General features: G+C 34.4%; 1 protein-coding gene across 2 annotated transcripts; it reads left to right on the forward strand.

Annotated features, from left to right (window-relative positions):
- Nucleotides 1-2818: 2818 nt before the first annotated feature.
- Nucleotides 2819-23487, forward strand: LOC117124324 (sodium- and chloride-dependent glycine transporter 1-like). 2 transcript variants are annotated; one of them, XM_033270539.1, is made up of 14 exons: nt 2819-3098; nt 12601-12805; nt 13184-13315; nt 13454-13667; nt 14485-14617; nt 14912-15046; nt 16256-16359; nt 17057-17294; nt 18218-18358; nt 19662-19761; nt 21477-21577; nt 21995-22162; nt 22382-22513; nt 23384-23487. In XM_033270539.1, the coding sequence occupies exons 1-14, from the start codon at nt 3066-3068 to the stop codon at nt 23411-23413; spliced, it is 1866 nt and encodes a 621-aa protein (XP_033126430.1). In that variant the 5' UTR covers nt 2819-3065; the 3' UTR covers nt 23414-23487. The 2 variants fall into 2 exon arrangements, with proteins under 2 accessions (XP_033126430.1, XP_033126422.1); XM_033270531.1 differs by lacking the exon at nt 23384-23487 and having other exon boundaries at nt 2821-3098; nt 22382-23367.
- Nucleotides 23488-24178: the final 691 nt, after the last annotated feature.

Below are 24178 nucleotides of genomic sequence, written 5' to 3' on the forward strand. Positions count from 1 at the left end.
GAGAAAAAAGGGGGTGGTGTGGGAGAGAGATATTTAATCTTTAATTGTACATTTTTGAATTGTCAATATGCGGTAAGGAATCTAAATAAAACAAAGTAGTTATTTTATGGCTTTTCCCGCAACAACCGGCTTTTTTCTATTCCAGTTTCTCATGTTTTTGCACAAAATGTTTTACTTTTGTACTCTTTCCGTACTTGAATTGTCTTCAAATTTTGTCCAAGCATAGATCATATCGAGATGTGCATATTAACAACTGGCGTCATTCTACATGTTTAATATAATAAACGGATAATTATTAATTCGTTAACGTAATTTGCGTATCAAGTCTCACTGCCGTCGACTTGTTCATATTTTAGTTTACTTCATAATTTTCTTTAGGAGTTTTCTAGTTTTTAATTTTGTTACATCACATTTTTTAGTGATATTTTTACTCTAGATTTTTTCTTATTCTATCCCGTTTTTCTGTTTTGCAGGAAAGATGTGTATAAGAGACAGGTCCTGTACTTAACTTACATATATATTTATCATTAACTAAAACTTATTTAAGAATTATAACAATATATAAAACCTGGCAATGTTTTTTTTTTGTTTTTATTTTTATGTTTCAGAAATTAACTGAAATTTTTTTCACCGCATGGACTCGAATTCAATATATATACATATATATATATACATATATATATATACATATATATATACATATATATATATACATATATATATATATGTATATATATATATAGACATATATATATATATATATATACATCTACTGCATGACAACTGACCAAATAGATTGTGGTATGTGTTGTTATTTTAGTGAATGTTTTTAAGCATTTTATCTCTCCGTCTCGGAGGTCTTGGAATAATTTTGAAATTGAATTGAGAAATGGGACGGCTAGGGTCATCAGTGGGGTCTGAGGAAAGTTCAAATGAGGGATCGGGAACTCGCGCATTCCAGTTGTTTAGATTGATTGATTTTTTTAAAAGGAATTCTGACAAAAATGCTTTATAAATTTGAAAAAAAAAACATCAATGGTCTCGCTTATTCAGGCTAATGAAAGTATAAAATATAGACTAGATTTGAACTCGTCACTGAGGACGAATTAGGTGATCCGCTTGTCAGGCAAAAGATATCTCCCGGCGCTTAAAAGTATTACATGGACAAATACAGTAGCCATTGTCAAACTGTGCAGTTCAATATCAAGTCTGACGCCCTCTCTCGGGTCGTCAAAGATTTAAAGAGAGAGGTGGGGGAAAGGTCAGAAAAAAAAATATTCACTTTTACCATGATGACGTCATCAAAGTGAAAAATAAATGACATATTCCCCATCACCTACAAAACAAAACAGGGGTTTTCAGCAAGGACTGTACATTATTGCCATTACCACTAATAACGCACATCGCATGAATGGCGCGGTCGGTTTAGCATGTGAGCGGTCGCTCTTGTTTTGTATTCAGATAACAATATGATGACGTCACAATGTCCGATCAGCCATAATGATGTATAAAATCATATCTCCAACTTATGTGCTTTCAGAATATGTAATACAAATTGGGGGTTTACCTTTCATCGCGCACGTTATGATGCGCACATGGAAAATTAAGGTACATGACATTCATCCTTGACCTGAGGTTTTATGCCCATTGAATATGAATAAAAATGTCAATTGGTTATGATGATATGGGGGTTATCAAAGTCTTGAGGAAAGAGAGATGAGGGGGGTCAGAAAAAACATTTAGTTTGACCGTGATGACGTCATCAAAATGTAAAAAGTCACATTTATGAAAGAAAATTGTCTCAGCTATAACATACTTCAAAGTATCGATTAAAGATAAGCGAGATACTCTCAAATGAGTATTTTAACAAACGACGTCACAATGTCCGATCATATAAAATCATATCTACAACTCATGTGCCTTTAGAATAAGTAATAAAAATTGGGGGTCACCTTTCATCCTAAGGAGCTTTTACTAATTGAAAATTGGCATTATTTTGGCAAATTTTATGTGTCTGTCGACAAAAACGCGCACAAGGATTCATATCTTTGATGCACGCGTACGGCCTTGCTATTGGCCCTATAATGACTGAAAAAGAATGGACATTTGTGAATATAGTTTCAGAAACCCAAAACATATATATAAAAAAACGAAATTTCAAGCTTCCGTACGTGCTCCGCGTGTATAAATACGCGCGCTGTGCGAAAATTTTAATTTTAGCATTTTAAAATGTTGACACGCGCGCGTAAAATTCAGGTACATGACATTCAAATTTAACCTGAAGTTTATGCTCACTAAATGAGATTTCGAAATGGCAATTAGTTAGGATGATATGATCGATAATGTAAAAACGAAAAATTGTGCGTAGAGGACGTCACGCATTGCTGGTCATCACATTGGAAAGCTTATTGTGACTATTCCAACTAAATGCTGCCATGTGTGCTTAGCTCGCGGCAATTTTGAGATATCGTGCGAAATATAAATGTGGAGAAATGTAGAATTTTAAAAAAAAGATCTTACAATAACAAGGAGGTGATCTGTTCTGTGAAGCGGATCACCAAAAAAATAAATAAACCATTCAATTTGTTATTTTCTTTTTTGGCTGACTGAACTAGCGTTTAAAAATGAATAAAGAAAATCTGTCACAAAATGTTTAAAATGTATTGATATACTAAAACGACCAACTAGTATCTTGGTAGTGAACGTGGGCATTCCCTTCTATAATATCCCTGAAATCTCCGCCACTCTCGTAGGTCTACGCTAGTATTGTAGATTATTATATCGTGCTGCTATTAAACATTACTACAGAGTGGGACGGAAATCCTATTCGAAATGGCTTAACAGAGCAACAGCATCAACCAATCAAAAGATATTCACGGTCAGCATATGGCTCATAGTTTGTGATCATTGATGTATACTCCGGCAACAATAGATGCTCTTCTTAGTTTCAGTTCATTCTGAGTTCGAATCACGCCGTACATAGCAGTCTCTCAGGGAGTCTGCTATTTTTTTTTCTATAGTTCTTTTTTTCCACTACAGGAGTGGCAGGGACGAATACCGCTATCATGAATGCAATCGACGAGAAAATGGCTCTTGAGGTTAGTACTGTATACTATTATTTGCCAAGTAATGCTTTTACCAGGTTGGTCCTCTTTCTACAATTCCCATTCTTCAATTAAAGCTTCTTTTAACAACGAAATCAGCATACAATAGGTGTGTGTAGTTGTTGTTTCTTGATTTCAAGTAATCTGTTTTGGTTATCAACAAAATGCACTAATGTACGGAACCATGCTATACTCGGCTGTCGTGAACTCTAAACTCTTTTAAATCTCACCGACAATTTAGCTCATACACATATGTATGGAAAAGGTGTCTCTCTGGTGGGATTCGAACCTATGTGTATACGCACAGACCTTTTCTTCCCCCAGGCACTTTTTCTTATACATCTGACTGACGCTCACACACATAGTGGAGCTATTGTAAAGCCAGAAATGCATTTATAAATTATAGCATACTATTATTCAAATTAGGTTAGCTGCGTAGCACCGTAAACACTATAGGCTAAACAAAACAATACATGGCCTCTACATGATTGGTGTGTGGAATCAGTAGGTATAGCCAATCAACCTGGAATACATCGGCACCGATGATAATAACCTTCAAAAAATTTATTTCCAGTGGGGTCCTTATGGTAGTGATAGGGCAGTACACCGGGAAAATCCCCATGCCTGCTTTTTAATACCTGCATTCCAGCCCGCTAGCTGAAACACAATGAGAGCTGCAGATGGAATTGAACCGGGTACCAATGGATCTCAATGGGTCATCGCACACAGTGGCTACTAATAAGGTTTGCAGTCATTGAATAAAAAGACCGAACAACAACATACAACTTGGCATGGTCTAGTAAAACGACTGCAATTTTTTAATTTTGTTTTACAAATAGGGAAACATCAAATAAACAATTTAAACGCACGTAGCATAGTAATATGCATGAATTTATATTTACTCAAAGACCAGTTGAATACGTTGTGATTAATTTCGCTTTTCATGTCGCCAAGATACATATTGTAAACTAAATTTAGAATTATCGATCGTATTTTTTAACTATGGATACACGGTGTTATAACATCAGTGTCACAAAATATAGGCTCTGTTCAACTAAAATTGTCCCTATAATTTTGACACATTTGGGATTCAGTACTGCGGCTGCGAGCCACAGGACCCTGGGGCGAGGAAATGTTGGAGTCTTCGTGCGAAATTTAATGATTACGGTTACGTGTTTTGTAAAAGTGGCCGAGGGACTCCTTCACAGTAGTACTAGCATATTATATTACCGTACTGTAATTTGATCCGTATTCAATCTATGATTCAAGTAGCCCTTTCTTCAATATTTCGGACTACTAAATTTCTTTTTGTAGTGGAGCCAATGCCGTAGCCATCTATTGGGACAGTTGGGACAGTCCCACACACTTTTTCTAATGAGTCCACAAAGAATGGGTCCACATTTTTTAAAAGTGGGTTCTAATTATGTATAAAACGAGTCCACTTTTTGAAAAATGGGTCCAGATTTCTTATATTTAGCCTAAAATGTGTAAAATTGTAAGAAAGTGGGTCAAGATTTTTCATATTTTTGCATAAAATGCAGGGGCGGATTTAGGGGGGCCCGGCCCGCCCCCCCCCCCCCCTTTTGGGAGGTGAAAAAAAGGGGAAAAAAAAGGAAAAAAAAGAAAAAAAGAAGGAAAAAGAAAAAATGATAACCCACAACGCCTCAAATGTTATTTTCGGGCGTCTAGAACACAAAAATTTCGCGGGGGCATGACCCCCTTTCGGCCCCCCTTTCGGTCCCCCTTTTGGACATCTCTGGATCCGCCCCTGAAATGTGTTAACCTTTAAGAAAATGAGTCCACAATTTTTGAATTTACGCGTAAAGTTGGTCAACCCTGATATTGTCCCGCACTGCTTGAAAATCCTGGCTAAGGCATTGAGTGGAGCCCGGCTGTAGAACACCTTTGAGTCGGGAATTGATATTTGTATAAAAGTAGTGCGAATCCACATAGTAAATTCGTGAGTTAAAAACCAAGATTTGTTTCAATTTGCTAGTCTTGCGTGTTTGCTATTAGATCCTAATGACAAAGCTATGTTAGTAAGAGTGTAACCATGTTTTTTAGTACAAATACCCCTCCCAAGGCCCCTTTGTACTTGGGACCCGGGGCTTAGCCCCCGGAGAGGATGATGCAAAGGGCAAGGGTAATTTGTAATATCGATTATTCGTAAAACGGACGTTTGCTGGATTTTTACCAATAATATTACAAGTAATTTCTGAAAACCGGACTAATGAGACTACTTTGCTGCTGCTTTTAGCATTGTTGGAGTACGAATTGTTGCCAACCAGAGGAATCGTGTCCTTGTAATCCGGGCCGACTTTACCCTCAAGCAAGTTAATTTACCGTTATTCTAGTGAAGTTAACTTAAGTGACTTAAGCCTTTATCTAGCTATAATTGACTGGTTCACGTCGAACCTTTAACTAGTTAAGTGGATCTATATCTAGATAAAAGTTCGACGTGAACCAGGCTATCGACCAAGTCCGATTGCGTACGTTTTTCAAAGTGAAGTCGTTACGCCACTGATTGAATTTGAAAGAGATTGAAAGTGTCCATGTTACGCGGCCTGGCCCATGCAAGAAAATCCGCATTTCAGCATCGATTATGTCTAAATAATAATAATTTCATACAGACAAGTTCTTGCTAATTTTTATACATTTTAGACACGTTGATATAGTTTTGATTCATTTTATTTCATCTTTTAATGTTACGAATCTTTTTTGGGTCTAATTTGTTCTTCAGAGGGGAATCACATTTCATACTCGGGGCGCTGTGCTACGCCATATAATGTTCTACTTTTAATTATTTTTATCAAGAAAAGTGATAACATAATAATTTAGATGTTGATAAGATAAATAGTTAGTATTTGATGCAATCGATCATTGGGGCTACTTGAGGTTTGTTGAGTGCACGGGTTGAGTTGATAAAATCGTCCATTAGTATTTTTTTAAAACATAATTATTTAATGTTGATAAACCTTCATTAATAATAATAATAATAATAATAATAATAATAATAATAATAATAATAATAATAATAATAATAATAATAATAATAATAATAATAATAATAATATGTCTTTCTTATATAGTGCCTAATTCCTTACCAAAGCCTCTAAGCGCTTCACATTATTAAATAAATTGGCCTAATTGAACCAAAATAACATCAGAATTTACTTGAATGTTTCGATCACAATCGGCTATAGTTTTCAACTGACTGTGTTGTTACTTCATCAGTCTGGTCATGACGTCATCAGTCCAATGTCGTAATGCTCTTTTAATGCACTTTACAAGGAACTACGCAATTTGGCACATTATATAAAAAATCCCGGATAAATGAAAACACTGTACTTAGATACAATTGAAAAGTTATAAAATATAATTAAATTGGAGCCATATCAATCAGTGAGTAGACCTCACTGACCTAATCATAAAATCCGCTCACGGGTTTAAAGAAAAATAAAACACAAAGGCATAGTTCGATACACTGTTCGTTGTAGGTCTGGTGTAACCTTTCAGCTATTGTAATTCCAACAATAATTATTATCGACTTAAATACTAACCATTTGTTACATGTTTATTATGAATTAACACAGCAACAACAGAGAATTAATTATGTTGAGTTGGCAATAATCAATCATATGATAACACATGGGCATGATACAAATCAGGAATAAAAACAAATGACGAAATTTTTCAAATCATGCATAAATTCAATTTAATGAAATCAGTTCAACCTCAACGACACTTTCCATTTTGCTATACAGTACGGTACAAAAATAATTTTTAAAATTATTGGTGACTAAATTGCAGACATCTTTTGGACGTGTTTTTTTTTTTTCTTTTTATTGTTTAGATTTTCCCCAGTGAATTTGCCTTGTAAAAACATCGCCCAGTTTCTGCTTATCCTCCAACAATAGAATCTATGTTTAGCAGTGTCGTGGGGGTAGTGATGGTGAAGTGATAACGCTCGATGAATACGTGAGCGGGAGGCTAGCGCGAAAGATAAGGTGGTACCGGTATGGGGTGATGCCAATTTTAAAATGTGTTTACTCATATATTTACAAAATTAGCGGATGCTAGGATAAACAGTTTGATAATGTCAACCAAGGTAATCCGTTTTGAGGTGAAATGAGGAAAGCTTCGCCACGTTACCAATAATTAAATTAGAATAAAAACAGAAGCTTATATTAGTCCTGTATTATCATATAATAAGTTTAATCCTATTTACCCGGATGTTACAATGAACAGTTTGTTATTTTGCCAACCATAGATTATTGTGCCTGTATAAAATCTTGAAAACTCAAGAAAAACATTGATCAGCCTATTTAAAATGATCAATAGTGTCGACTAAGCGATAAACATCAACATAATTCATACTTTGCTGATTTACAGACCTTTTTACTACAAAAACTCTCTTTTCCTAATAAAATTCACTCAGATCTCTGAAATGGAAATAAATAGCTTAGGGAATGGAGTGGGATAGCTTAGGAGTTAAATAGCTTAGGGAATGGAGTACGGTAATAACTTAGTGGTTAGGATGTTTGCCTTGCCCCTAGGGGAAATAAGTGCAGCGGAAATACTACCGTGTTCATCTCCATAATGAATAATGTAAAATAATAATAGAGGAAAAGATACACAGGTGGTCAATACATCATCTTTGGAGTCAGGATTACGGTATGGAAAAGGGGTTCACCTCACCTTATGGAGAGGAATCGACAATAGGACGCATCCTATAGGCCTATTATAATAACAACTTTCATCTTTATGCAGATTAATAATTAATTATTATTAATTATTATTATTATTATTATTATTATTATTATTAATTAATTAATTATTATTTAGTCCGTCAGTCTAGTTGTAAATTCTTCTAATTCTTCTAGTTGTTGAAATTCTTCCAAGTGTTTAGTTGCATTTCAAAAATGTAATTATAAATGATTGGTTAGCAATACGGATGTCCTATAACACCCTCCAACTGTGTACGTAATCTTGATTTTACTCTTGATTCCACACTTAAATTCCCCAGGTTGGCAAGGTCTGCAGCAAAGTTGCGAAATTTGTGGAGAGTCCAGTACACGCGAATTTGGAATTTAAAGCTCTATTTTCCTTTATCAAGGATAAACTATTGCAATTCACTCCGCAGTGGTACTTAAAAAAAAGTTAAATAGGCTGCAGAATGTGTGGAATAATGCTGCTGCTGGCTAATAGTACAATATTTTCATGTAAGCATCACACACGCTCGGCTCCTCTCATCATGGATCTCTATTGGCTGCAACAAAGTATTTTGTTTTCAAATGCAAGGTATTACAAGATTCTCACTACACACACTACGCCATAACTCTGAAATAATCTCTAAACTGAACGTTATTCAAATATTTTCTAACAATTATTTAAAGTCAGGCTCCGGAAGAAAAAACAATTTTGATATGTTGCAGAACTGATTTTTCTAAGACAGAAAAAATGTTGTTTGACGAAAAACTGGGGAACGGTGAATGAGATACAGATATATTTAAAAATTGGGGGAATAAGGTGTAAAAATGTACAGTTACGCCCCTTTTCCCCCCCAGTTTTTAAACTTTTTTCTGTCTTAGAAAAATCAGTTCTACAACATATTAACATATCACATTTTTTTTCCTCCGGATCCTGACTTTAAGATCCACTTGCCCACGGCTCTAATTTCTCAAATCTCCTATATTTTGTGTTTATTGTATTTGTCTTTGTTATAATCTTTCCCAGTGTGGTGATGCCTTTTTCACCAAGGTTGGTCGTACTAAGAGGTGTTTTTTTTTATTTTTTACACATTGTCCCAATATCACAAAGAGTGTTATATATACATATATAAGTGCTCAGATAGCCCTTCAAGGAAAAGTTCCTTTTTTAGTTGATATGCAAATAAGTATTAGCGGGATTTTAACCTGCAGCCTCTCCTTTTCAAGAAGCGTATCATTCCATTAGACTATTACTATAATATAATAATAATTATTACTATAATTGTTAAGCCATATAATTGAAACTCTATGAGCTAGAAAAGCATTGGTCGCAGCTTGGAAATCATAGTAAATAATATTCCAATCAGGTTTGCTGCGTAGACCGTATTATTTAAATCCTCAAAAAAAAAAAAAAAAAAAAAAAAAAAAAAAAAAAATGGTAGAACAAAGGGACTATATATAGGCCTATATAAAGTTGGTATCGGACATAGCCAATCAACGGAACTGAACCCACGATCACTTGTTGTCGACGAGAGTATTGTTATTATTATTTTATTATTTATTATAATCATTAATTATTATTATATTATTATATATTTATAATGTTTCAATCCTAAACCAAAAGTAATCAAAGGCGTGAAAGCACCCAAGCATGATCACTGGAAAATGGCATACCAGCACAAAATGAAACCTTCTCCGTGCACTGGCCATGGTTATTACATTCATTCAATTCAATTCCACAACATAGGTAGTCAAAAGAAATGCAAACGTATGTAAACTGCCTTGCCCAACCTGGAAATTCACAGCGAGTATTCGAAATCCAACCTCATACGCACTTTTCCGCTTTAAAGTGTTATTTAAACTGTGAACCCTGTAGATGGGTTACAGTACAAAAGAAAGTGTGAGCGGAGGCCAACTGTTGGTTTATAACATAAAATATTGAATTGCTTGTGTTTGCTTATTCTCTTGTTACGTTTGTATTTACAGTAGGTCTACTATAAGGTAATTTATACGGTATTTCAAACTTATTTTAAAAATGTAATTTTCTACTGAAAAAAAGTACCTACACAATAAAATATCATTGATTTTTTAATGTACATTTTTATTTAATACGAAATATGAGATCTATAGCATCATTAGGGCGAACTAATTTCAATACACTATACTGTATGTATAACCTGTATGTATTTGCTGAAAAAATGAGCAGCAAGGTGGAAATTGTATATATAAAATAGGCAAATCCGCAAATCTCATCTGTAATTCTCGTTGATCCAGCCTGAATACATTGTTGTGCCCACACATGTATCGCGTAAACGATGTGGGTTATCACGTGAAAGTCAAGGCTACTACGTGAGTAATTTTTTCCGTTCAGTTTCCAGGATCTTTGACCGTTCGTGTTAATTGTCTAACAGACTCGGTCTGAGTGGTACACTAATGATGACGGCATAAAGATGACCCAGTTTCCCACTCTGGCATTTAAATATCGTTTTCTACAGTTTTTATTGATACTTATACACATATATACACATTATATTTGTATGTATGTATGTATGTATGTATGTATGTGTGTGAGTGGGTGGGTATGTGTGTGTGTGTGTGTGTGTGTGGGTGGGTGGGTGTGTGTGTGTGTGTGTGACAGAACTGACGGAACTGACAGAACCTCAGGTCTAACATTCAACATTTAAAATTTAGCCTTCGATTTTTAATAAAATCAGTGGTGTGCCGAAAACAAATGACTAAGTATCTGTATTAGTTTTCGGGCTTTGGGGTGTTGCACTCTAGTGTACAAGAGGACGAAACCTATTTCAATAATGTCATTTTGTGATTGTTTTAAAAATATTAGATTTGTTCCGTGTAAACACCCCACGAAGGTCTGGAAGAATACTTATTTCCAATGAGGTTCTTCTGGTGGTGATTGGGCGGTACACCGGAAGACAATCCCCTTCTCTTTTCCGAAGATTGTACGTGTTTTAAGGTGCAAATGAGCCATAAATGCACACGGGACTAACATCCGAAAGACGGTGCGCTATTGTAACTTGTATATATATATTACAACAGTTTAACAATGAGATTCTATACAGGATTTAAAATTTATAAATGCCCAATATTCAGTACGAGTAGATTTCCAGTACAAATAAAAATTGTCATTGTGGTCACTCATGTTACATGTAACGTGTCATGTCATGTAACATTCATCAGGTGAACTCACTAGATAATCTTGATAAATGTTTTTTTTTCTTTTTTGGGGGTTGGGAGGGGGCAGGGCATAAGGGGGTGTCTGGTAGATACACCACACTCAAAAATTTTGGCAGTGGCCATTCGTGATACCTGGTGCTATGCCCATACAAGTTGATACCTGTTACTATGCCGAACATTTTCCAGTAGGTTTTATTGGGTTAACTCACAAGCTGATCAGGTCAATTTTCGGGGGCGGGCTATAAGGGGGTGTCTGGCAGGTACACCCCACCATTAAAAATGTCTTGCAGTGGCCATTTCTGATACCAGGTACTATGCCGAACATTTTCTAGTAGGTTTTATCGGGTTAACTCACAAGCTGATCTAGGTCAATTTTGTGGGCGGGGTATTTGGGGGTGTCTGGCAGGTATACCCCACCATTAAAAATGTCTGGCGGTGACCATTCCTGATACCTGGTACTATGCCTAACATTTTCCAGTAGGTTTCATCGGGTTAACTCACAAGCTGATCTAGCTTAATTTTGGGGTACTGGTTTTTGGCGTTGGAAATGTCTGGCATTGTCCATTCGTGATATCTTGAACTATGCCGAATATATTCTGATAGGTTTCATTGGGTTAATTCACAAGCTGATCTAGCTCAATTTTTGGGGCACTTTTTATGCCCCTCCTGACCACACCCACCACAATGGGACCGGCAGATGCCCACTCTCCTATATAGACAGACACATAGAACATTACTATATACACAAAAATTGGTTAACTTTCCAGCTATGCTGACACCCCTGGGCTCCTGCTCTATTCCTATCTAATTACAAACACAAAATGATGCTCTACTTAAACTAGCTTTCATAATGAGGCTTATGGAGTGGAGTTGTTTTGAACAAAATTCTGGGATCTGACAGGATTTGAAAAATAAAAATAAAAATAGTAGTAAAAGTGCAGGTCTACAAAAAAAAAATAGGCCTACATAAAATAGTTATTTATTCATCATCGATGATGTCAACATCAGGTCATTTATTAACTAGATATCCACACACAAAAATCCTTTACATCAATCAAATATCAAAGGCAGATCTACATGTAGAGATCCTTTCAGACGGTACAATTTGGTTTATGATAGAATCTTGGGGTTCACTGATACGTTTATATTATAGATAAAAAACAAATTACATTGTAATTTAGTAATTTTAACTTAATTGTTTACACTTTATAAACTAGGTATGTATTTTACCAATTGTATCTTAACATTGAGAAATTGCATCCGAGTCTTTTGAGGTTTGGATGCCAGAGTTTTATGAGTAGATTTAGCCTACTTAGAAATGACAAAAAACTGGAGCTACCATTGTCATATTCTTTAGAGTATTCCTCTGAAATTCAGTTGATTTACGTATTATAATATGTTAAAATCGTCTAAATATGCCTCTCAAAATTTTAATTTTCCAATCTGAATGAAGGAATGAATCTGAATTCCCCTGAATTCTTACCGGGGTCGTAGGCGGTGCTCGTCTGCCCCAAGTTATTGGCACAATTTCTACGCCGTCTGCAGACACTATAGCTCTAGTAACTATTTGACCAACATTTTTTTTTCTGCAGGTGGACTTGAATGCACCGATGCCACAGGTCACCAAGCTCCAGCATAAAAAGAAATCAAATGAACTGAACGAAGATGACTTTAGTGACGAAGAAGAAAGAGGCAATTGGGGCGGGAAGCTTGACTTCATGCTTTCGACAATTGGGTTCGCCGTCGGTCTAGGAAACGTTTGGCGTTTCCCATATCTATGTTACGATAATGGGGGAGGTAAGGTTATTGACGGGAAGAAAATGAGCAACCTATATTAGGTATCTAGGCCCATCAAATATACAATATTTGGGGAGGGGGGCGACGGGTCGTGTGCACCCCCATAGATACGCCACTGGTCATAGGTATAATTATTTTCAGTAATAGATTACAGTTATATTGTTGTACAACTTTACGTAGCTAAATCCAATAAAGATTAAAATAAATGTTTTAAATAATGGGACTGTAAGCCCAATGTTTTTTATTTGTTTAGTCATATTTATTAAGTCTTTAAGTTTCAAGGTTAAAATACATATTATGTTCTTAATTTAAAGTAAATATATGAGTTTGGATTTGGTAAGAGTACAGATGTTTAAATTTATTTTATGTCATTTGAAGGTGCCTTTTTAATACCTTACTGCATGATGTTGTTCTGTGCCGGACTTCCACTCTTTTTCCTTGAACTCGGCTTCGGCCAGTTTGCTGGACTTGGCTGTATCAGTATCTGGAAAATTAGCCCAATTTTTAAAGGTAAACTTACAAGCGATATTATCAAGTAGGCATGTTGACTTATTTTTAGACGAAAAATAACTTTTGATCGAATAATTCTCATATGATAGCATATTAAAAGAATGAATAACATATGAAAGTATTGATATATTTTTAAAGGACTCGGTTGGGGTATGGTGGTGATCACTGCGATGGTGTGCTGCTACTACAACATCGTAATATCCTACACAATTTTCTTTTTGTTCGCCTCATTTACGTCGGAGTTACCCTGGAAGTCATGCGACCATGAATGGAATACTGACAAATGTCTGGTTGTTAATAGTTCTGCCGTTTATAACAGCAGCAGAGAATGGCCAAGTCAAGAATATTGGGAGTAAGTAAAGTGAAAAAAAAAACAAGCTTAATAACACCGATGTCTCTTAATATTCGCTAGATGGCGTAGACCTAGTTTCAGCTATTGCAGAAGCGAGTAAAGTAGTTTTCAAACCTCCTACCTCGGTCCAAAAATTAAACCCCAAAGTGCACTGGAGGAGGGGATCAAATGAACATAATCAGAAATTATACTAATGCCCTATGGATACTTTATATTTCACTGGTTTGTTTCTTTCACTTTAGTCATTTATCTGGATAAACCCATTAAAGCTTAGCAGATTGGACTTTGTGAATTTCATAAATACCAATATAAATCTTAAATGGTGAAAGGTCGAGGAACTTCAAATGTTGTGATATTGAAAGGTAAACAATAATAATAATAATAATAATAATAATAATAATAATAATAATAATAATAATAATTATAATAATAATAATAATAATATTAAATAATAATAATAATATTAAATAATAATAATAATATTAAATAATAATAATAATATTAAATAATAATAATAATATTAAATAATAATAAATAATAATAATAATAATAATAATAAAAAGGGCACAATAAATCAACCTACGAGCAGTAAAGTGAATTTCACCCCCTAAACTGTATGTTTTAAGGTACTATGAGAGTTTAATTTCCGGGCACATAAAGGTCCATATTCTCAAAATGTTCCCACTTTAGCCCAACTATGGCTGAGGTGCTGTGGACTTTCACGCACCCCTACCGCCAAATCCTGCATCTCCTCAGAAATATACATAAAATACCAAAGAATCTAACCTCTTATTGGATGATCTGTGCTCCTTTTTAGTAATCACGTTCTACAGCGGTCATCAGGAATGGAAGAGATGGGTAAAATTCGATGGCAACTTGCACTCTGTTTACTTCTGGCCTGGGTAGTCGTCTTTGGATGCATCGCTAAGGGAGTCAAGTCTTCAGGAAAAGTAATGATTACATATGCTACATTCTATTTCCTATATATATATATATATACATATATATATATATATATATATATATAGACAATAAAAACAAAAGTCAAGTTGACGTAATTTTGGAGCATAATTTATTAAACACGAATATTTTATATTATATATAATTATTATTTTAATTATTTATTAGTAAATGTAATGGAATTAACAACACATGTACGGTATTCAAATTAATTGTTAAGCTCACCACAAAGTAATGGCCTTATATTGTTCTTGATATATTGGTGTACTATCATATCATAACAGGTTGTATACTTCACTGCTACATTCCCATACGTTGTACTATTTATTCTACTGATCCGCGGATTGACACTTCCAGGAGCATTAGATGGGATTAAATTCTACGTATCTCCCAAGTTTCATCTACTTAAGAACCCCAAGGTGAGATTTTAATTATATCAAATATCATCTAATACGAAAGGGAAATATTTTTACAAACGGATATCTGTGTAACATTTCCAACATATTTCATACATAAGCTAATTACAGGGACGTTTTCCTTGTATGATTGCATCAATTTCCGAATCGTCATGCACAATTTCCTGTGATGTACTGGGCCTAGCCCCGTATTTCTACTGTATTACTAATAGGTTATCATCAATGCAATGACATAAAAAAAAATATAGCAGTTTTCAAAATATGTATTTTGCATAATCCTGTATTAATATATAATGATTTAGGCCTACATTCATTATAGATGCATTTAACTATGAAGACTAATATGTTTATGAATCTGTTTATTAGACAATCCATTCTTGTGAAAATATGCTTAAGTAATTTTGTTTAGATGTGCATAGTGGCAATATTTAAATGATGTGATTGTGCGGCATAGAGGATACGCAATGGGAAAGTGGGTGTACTCTGGAGGAATGAAGTTATATGAGGTGGAGATTTTTTCTACTTCAGCAAGCATTTTTAATTTTAAAGTTGCACTAATTTCTTACATTGGTTATTTATTACTAGTGTTTATTTGAAAAGTAGAATTGGAAAATATGTTCATCACAAATTGCGGTAACAGCCACATCACATAGGCCTAATACATTTTTTATACTGTTTGCGTATTGTTTGAACCTTAAATTGGCTTTAAATCAATTTCCAATTTTGTTATACAACCGTTAAATCAGCGATACTGATTTGCTCCGGTTTGTAAGTATTATATATATATATTATATATATATTATATATTATATTATTATTATTATTATTTTATATTGTTAATGGGTGCACCATCTAAGTGATGGGTGCCACTGATCTAAAAGTGAACCCAATAAATCATATCGTATCGAGTAGTTGCACGAATATTCGAAATGGTACCCTCTGCGATAGCCTCGGTCCACATTACGCCCGACATTACATTTGCTACAACAAGGAGTTATTAGAAGTACAGACTATTTGGACCAAGCATGCAGAGAGTGGTTATGTTGCGAGTCTTGACATCTAACTAGGTCAGGTCAACTTGAGACCGCTATTGCGTTGCAGCTAAAAATTGCTCCACGAATACGGGTTTGAGTAAGGTATTTGGCGATCGAGACCAGATTCAATTGGGGTTTTTGAAACCCGTCTTTGATATTATGTAATATTTTTATACAGGTATGGAAGGATGCGGCAGTACAAATCTTTTACTCCCTGGGACCAGCCTGGGGTGGACTTCATACATTGGCAAGTTACAATAAGTTCCGGAACAACTGTCACAGGTTAGAAATTGCTTGAGCGAGGCTACAGATCTTCAGTATATCGTGCTAATAGTTTTCATTTACTGGGCCAGTTATATTTAACTATAGAATTTTCATAGTTTCTATTGATTTAATTAAGAGGTCTAACAGCGATGCTGCCTTTTCTATATTTAGTCCCAATGCCAAGGATATTATATACATGTATATACATATACATGTATATACATATACATATACACATACAAACCTCGTGGGATTGGAATACAAACATCTTAACCACCAAGCTATTCAACTCAACTTCTAAAATGGACCCTTCATTACAAACCAGCAGACTTGTTATATGTCGTTTTTAAGTTGTGACCAAAGATTAATTGCTTGGATTGGATTGGATTTATTAAGTGTGAACACAAGGGAGAGAAGATATATTGCCTGAATGCTGCGTTCTTTAACTTGGTCATGGTCCATACTGTAATTTTGAAACCCCTCAAAATGGAGCCCAAAGTATTAACTAACAGTCTTTAATCATTTAACATGAGCTTACCATGTAATTGAAGACTAAACCTAAATTCAGGTCCCAAAAATTCTCGAATTAGAGGGTTGCACTGTAGTTGTATTTGGTTAATAAATTTGTACTTCATGACATTATTATCAAGTAATGACACAAATTGTTTACATTGTATTAAACCTAATAACAACCGATTTTTTGTTCAATTTCTAGAGATGCAATTATCGTAGCATTAACTAATTGTGGTACAAGTGTCTTCGCTGGATTTGTGATATTCTCCATCATTGGATTCATGGCACACGATGCTGGTGTACCTGTTGGAGAAGTTGTTAAATCCGGCCCAGGTTTAGCTTTTGTAGTTTATCCTGAGGCAGTCTCTAGGATGCCCGGTGCTCCCTTCTGGTCGATCGTTTTCTTTTTCATGCTTTTCACTCTAGGATTGGACAGTCAGGTTAGTATTTTTTGTTCTTACGCGTTATTTATGTGCAGTGCAGAATTGCATACAGTTGAAATCAGAAGTGGAAAACAATTTGGTAGAATTGAATTAACCACAGTAGTAAAAAAAAATACATTTAAATTGGTGTTAATACATTGGCTTAATTTTATTTCAGACATACATTAGTGGTAATAAGTTCTTACCTATTAGGTCTTATTAATGAACATTTATCATAAATAATCATTGCACGAAAAAGGATATGACAGTTCCTGTCATGATACATAATATGTAGCAAACTGAAAAATATACAATAACTAGATGAACATAATCTCGTTGCTTCGTCTCACAGAAATACACATTCCAGAGGACTTAATTTAAACCTAGAACTTGGCAGGCTGTCAGGCCCTGCAAACCTCACAATCGTACTTCTTTAAGCAGCGTCTAGAGGATCCTGACTGATTGGCTATCCATGATTTTAATATTCTATGCATAGATCCAACCATAATTTAATCAAGCTCATTTTAATGCTACCTTTTTATCTTGATCTTCTTCACTGTGAGAGCAAAGTGATTATCTTGGAAGCTTTAACTTGCTTTGTGATTTGATTCCAGTTAGTTCTTGGTATTATCAGTCATTTGAAGCGGTATGCATGTGTTAACAATTGCTCTAACGTAGGTTCCTTGCGAGTGGACAGCATAATGAATTTTAAGCAACATTTCTGCTCATGTAATGAAAGTGTAAACGTTTATTTTTCATCATTCATTGTTCTCACCTCTTTGTAAAAAAATGTTTAATTTTCTCGATGAAGCAGCCAACGGTGGCAAAATGATGAATGTTCAGTCTAACACAGCTATTCAAATGCTTTCACCAAAATGACGTAAATATAATGTGAATTCAAGATGAAGACTCTTTTTCTTTCTTTTTTTTTATTATTATAGTTTGTAATGATGGAAACAATTATAACAGCCATTTGCGATGAACTTAAGAATTATTTTAAGAATATTTACCAACATAAGCTGAAGATCACCCTGGCATTTTGTGTTGTTGGATTTTTACTTGGTCTTCCGCATGTCACTGAGGTAAGTCATAATGTGCGTACGATCATTGTATACCTTTGTGTACGAGTGTACAATAGAGAGCTCTCGCTATCCCGTTTGGGAACGAGCCACCGAGAGGTGTTTATTTTTGTGTATTTTGCTAAATTTTAATGGAATCTGATATTTTGTATTAAATGATATAAGAATACCTTGAGTAAATCATCATAGTCGCAAATTTCCACACAATCCATGTATTTCGTCCTAGGCCCTAGGCACACAATGCAATGACATTAGCATTACAGTCTCCCTGTAATTAAAGACCACCTCCAATTAGGATTTTTCTGTGGTCCCTTAATAACAAATGTCGTTTCCCTTTATTATTATAATTAGAGACCATAGCTGTTAAAGAGAATAGAAACCCCGGTCTCAAATGTAGGCCTAGTCTTTAATAGGAGGGAGACCTGTACTATCAGTACTGAACAGTTAATCACTTTTAATCAAACCTCCGAGTTTCTGCGTACTATTAATTGAACAAGCTCTCCCTGTATAGAGAGAGCAAAACATTTACTTAACCCACCGATTTCGGAGTTTTTGCGTACTATACGCTAAAACTCCAAAATCGGAGTTTTTAAACTTTTATTCAACACTCCAATTTCGGAGGTTTTGCATACTACGCGAAAACTCCAAAATCTGAGTTTTCAAACTGTTACTCAACCCTCCGATTTCGGAGGTTTTGCATACTATACGCGAAAACTCCAAATATTCAACCCTCCGATTTCGGAGTTTTTGCGTACTATACGCGAAAACTCCGAAAGCGTAGTTTTCAAACTATTAATCAACCCTCCGATCGGAGGTTGTGCGTACTGTACGCGAAAATTCAAAAATCGGAATTTCAAAACTTTTAATCAAACCTCCGATTTCGGAGTTTCTGCGTACAAATCTCCGATTTCGGAGTTTCTGCGTACTATTATTATTTAGAGCAACACTTTTACTTAACCCTCCGATGAGGTTTTGCGTACTATACGCGAAAACTCAAAAATCGGAGTTTTCAAACGTTTAACCAACGCTCCAATTGCGGATGTTTTGCGTACTAGCTTGTTAATTAATAGTATGCAGAAACTCCGAAATCGGATGGTTGATTAAAAGTTTGAAAACTCCGTTGAGTAACTACATACATGATATACCTTAAAACAAATTTTGATATCTGAATCCGATCTCAAGACCTTCCAAATAGACAGATTTGTATGGCTTTCGTTCCACGACAGACTCTAAGTTTCATCAAGCGTAGGCCTACCATTAGTCATATGCATAAAACTATATTAATGTTTACTGTTTTCCTTTACAGGGTGGAATTTACTTATTAACGTTGATGGATACATATTCGGCTGGATTTTCATTACTATTAATAGCTTTACTTGAGATTGTGTGTGTTATATATATCTACGGTATGTATTATTCATTAGGTGGTATTATGGTTATAATATGTTGGTATATGGTTTTTGTTCAGAATTTTGATTTTCCCGCATGGCACTAACGTGAAAAGAAATAAATAAATAAAAATAAAAAAATAAATTAAATAAAATTAATAATAATAATAATAATAATAATAATAATAATAATAATAATAATAATAATAAATAATAATGATAATAATAGTTCATTCTTATATAAAGCATATAAGCAAGCTCTCAATGCGCTGAACATATTATTACCCCAGTCATTGGATCAAACATGTGTAACACATACCCAGCTCCCTGGGGAGAATTCCATAATATTGCAGCTAGTAACCAGTGCAGTTGTGTTGGAACCTACCAGGTACACTCTTCGTGTGCAGCCATAGATAAAGTGCCTTGCCCAAGGACACAAGCGATTTGCACAGCGAGAGTCCAAGCCACAACCGATGCGCTAACCACTTCTAAAAGCCATTGTTCTTTTTCCTGAATTTTTTTTTCTTCTATTGCATTCTTAACAGGATTTTTCTGTCCGTCACTTCGGTCACTTTTCATGCTCGGATCTTCTTCAAGCTTTGTCTAAGCAATGACTATACATCAAAGATGTGCATATTAAAATAAGGCATCATTTTATATATTATAAATATTAATAAATAGGTTATGAAACTTTATGTTAACGCAATTTGCGTTTTCTAAAGCGTTTCAAACTAGATACAGATAAGTTAAACACAAAATGACCGTGAAATGCATGCAATTTTCACCGTCAACTTCCATTATTTGATTAGATTCCTTTTTTGGTATCATAAAAACATGTTTTAAAAAGGTTTTTAAAAGTTATATCAGAATGAGAAACAGCATAAAAATATAGATGGACATACACTGTACAAATACCTAATAATTACTTTAAAAAGTGTATGACCGCAAGGTATACATGAACTTCAGAAGCACCGACCTTCGGAGGGTAAATTTCTATGGTGCTATGGTTATAACTCCTCACATCACCCTCCCTATTATTGTTGTTTTTCATGTATTTTTTACTCCATATTTTTTTTAAACGTTTTTGTAATTTGAACAAATATGCCTCTGTTTTCACTACAATAAAATGGTGATAAGGATGGTGATGATGATGATGATAAGGGTGGTGGTGATAATAATGATGATGAGATGATTATAGTGATTATTATGATCTGTCTCTCCCTGACTTTCCCTTTCTTTGAAATTTTTAAAAATTTAACATTTGTTAAGGCATAAAAGGAAATATTAATAGGCCTAAATAATAAGACTGAAATAAACCTACTCAAAATTCAAGGTGATATCCTTTTCTTTTTGGATTGTGACATTGCTGTGTTTTTTGACATGTTCGACTTGTCCACTGGTTTTTGATATTTCTATTTTAAGTTTACGTAGGACCACTGTTGAGGTACAAGTTTTGTTCACTACAGCGATGCACAACTACTTGTAAACCATTACCGTATGTACCTCACTGTTCTCCGCTTGGGCATTTGCTTTTCCTCTCCTCGTCGCTCCACCAGTCTACAGAAGAAATAATATATAATTGAACCATATCAATAATAAACATTTTGTCCAAAAATAACACTTCATAGCGATACAAATTTACTGGTGGTTATTGCGCGGATAGGCAAGTGGTTTATCCATATCCATATTCTGTGTTACTACTATTCTTATAGCTATTTTTTTTTCTTTTGTAGACTACCGACAGTTTGTAAAGAATATGACGTATATGCTAGGTTTCGCTCCAAATATATATTGGTTGATCACTTGGATTGTCGTTGGACCATCAATTATCATTGTAAGTTGTTTTAAATGAAAGTAAGTAATGATAATAATTAATTACAAAAATTAATAATAATATAATGATTAATTATTATTAAAATGATAGCATCTTGATCAAAAACAACAAAGCATACTATATATGCATATATATATATGATTGATAATTTAATAATAATTAATGACATTAATTAATAATATTAATATGAAATGTGGTTGATTGTGTTACAAAATGTATTACATTATTTTTTTTTATTATTCAGCCAACAGCAAATATACATTCGTTCCACTAAAGTGAGAACATAGAAAAACAACAAATAATGACATTAAATAATTTAAAAAAAAAGTGCGGAATACTAATATTATTTATAATACTACTACTAATAATACTAATAATAATAAGACATGATAATATTTTTTATGATTTTTTTCGTAGTTCATCTTTATATTTTTCTGCCTCGGATATGAGCCTCTTACATACGACGGGTATGTTTACTCGAAAGGTGCCGAAGCTCTAGGATGGTTAATGGTACTAGCGGCAATAATCCCAATTGTAGTTTTCGCTGTCTATGAAGTTTGGAAGCAGGAAGGAACTTTGTTACAGGTAAGCCTCACCCACACCTGCTTAGATAAGAAGTATTTTAGCTTTAGTATTAACTTTGGATTTGAACATTCCGAGCTTTTGTATGGTTTGTATGGAGCACGATAGGATTAATAATTCGTGCAACACCTTTTATGCACCAATTATTGATTGAATGTCATATAAATACGTTATTTTTTGCTTTCATAATTTTTCTTAACAAATGTTTGAACCACGTTGCAGAGAATATACAAGAGCTCAAGACCAACTGAAGAATGGGGTCCATATCACAACAAACATCGCCTACAATGTTGCTACAAACTACTGGAAGGCCGAGGAGACCCGGGGAATATCGGGCAAAGTTACACGCCTGAGGTACATGCGTATTCTATAGTTGCAAATGGAAAACATTTTTCTCAGAAACTCCCATGTACTATCGATTTCCAATTTGAAAGCAATGTCTAGAACAATTGATACTTTTTGTATTTTATATATTTCTTACATTTTGTAATAAATTTAACATTTTATAGATAAAATCATAGAGAATAGTTATTGCACGTGTTGTCAGGTTTGTGTGTTTTACCCAGAATAAATGGCTTTCAACGTGAATATAAAATACATTCACAACCTATGCCTCATTATGATGAAAATGTATGTATTACTAAGGAAGCTAGCTATATACTCATCCATCGACAAGTGGAATAGATTTGGAAGGCCTAAATATCGTGTTTTTTTTCTACTAAAATCAATACAATAAAGTATTAAGTGATAACACGCTATCATATATTTTAGTTGTGGGTCATTACCCACAAATATTTAAAAAATGAACGTGATTCAGTACTTAATTAAATTTCATAAATACATGATTTCGTTTTGTTGTATTCCTGGAACCCTTTCACCGTTTATGCTTTCGTTGTACTGTATTGTCGTATTCAATTGTAAAGTTTTTCCCTATGTCAAAAATTTATTATTATTATTATTTGGAATACCATAGGATTTTTTTGTATATATAGTTGCTATAGGTATAGGTAGACTTACCACCTTAATTTAGTTAATAGTACCTCAAAATTCAAATGATATTTAACGGGAATGCACTAGTGTGATTTCATTTAACTATTTCGAATTCTTCATACCACCATGTTGTATAAAATATGGTTAAGCATTTAATACCGTCAATATCTGCAGAGCTATGCTCAAGCCTTTTCTTATTAAACGTAACAGACATTCTATTCTTCACATGTACAGAGTTATCAAATGTTGTCAGCTGGTGTTTGAAATATAAGATGTGGTGAGTATGGCGTCACTGGAAGCAGAACACTCAGCCACAATGTATTTGAAAAAAAAAAAAACAACATGCTTATGTATTTTTGTTATGCAATTTATTGACACACAGCACACACATCCATTAGGGATTATTCTCTCAAGACTCGATTTTGGAGCACAGAATTCATCGTCCTTTTTTGTATATCGTCTGGCTGTTCTGGATTATTGTCTCAGGAAACACACTGGCATGCAGTGCCGTAGCCAGGATTTTCAAACAGTGCGGGACAATGGCAGGGTGGACGTATTTTACGAGTAAATTCAAATGATGTGGACCCATTTTCTTAAAAGTTGACCCATTTTACGCTAAAATATGAAAAATCTGGACCCATTTCTTAAAAAATTTACCATTTTTAGGCTAAATATGAGATCTCTTGACTCATTTGTGCATAAAAACTGCATAATTTGGACCAATTTTTAAAAAAATGTGGACCCATTCTTTGTGGCTTCCATTAGAAAAATTGTGTGGGACTGTCCCAACTGTTCCAATAGCTGGCTACGGCATTGCTGGCATGCCACTTTGATTTGATTTAATCTATACAATATATACATAATACTTGTATTGTAAAGGATAAAGAAGAGGAAAAGATGGCTGCATCCGAGATTCGAGCCAGGTCTCTTGCTGTATATACGGACGCTTTAACCAACTGGCTACTAGAGCTTTGGAGCTGTTTAATATGCGGATACAGCACAAGTATTCGATTAACATACCTGAAATAG

This window comes from Anneissia japonica, unplaced genomic scaffold (genome assembly GCF_011630105.1).
Source record: "Anneissia japonica isolate Jap-2015-1 unplaced genomic scaffold, ASM1163010v1 scaffold11029_len304543_cov171, whole genome shotgun sequence".
Taxonomy (NCBI): domain Eukaryota; kingdom Metazoa; phylum Echinodermata; class Crinoidea; order Comatulida; family Comatulidae; genus Anneissia; species Anneissia japonica.

Excerpts from the sequence above, each read along its gene's own strand:
- LOC117124324 (XM_033270531.1), top strand. The coding sequence starts at position 3,066 with ATGAATGCAATCGACGAGAAAATGGCTCTTGAG. Across the intron at positions 3,099-12,600 it reads ACGAGAAAATGGCTCTTGAG|GTGGACTTGAATGCACCGAT; the intron begins GTTAGTACTGTA and ends TTTTTTCTGCAG. Across the intron at positions 16,360-17,056 it reads TTCCGGAACAACTGTCACAG|AGATGCAATTATCGTAGCAT; the intron begins GTTAGAAATTGC and ends TTCAATTTCTAG.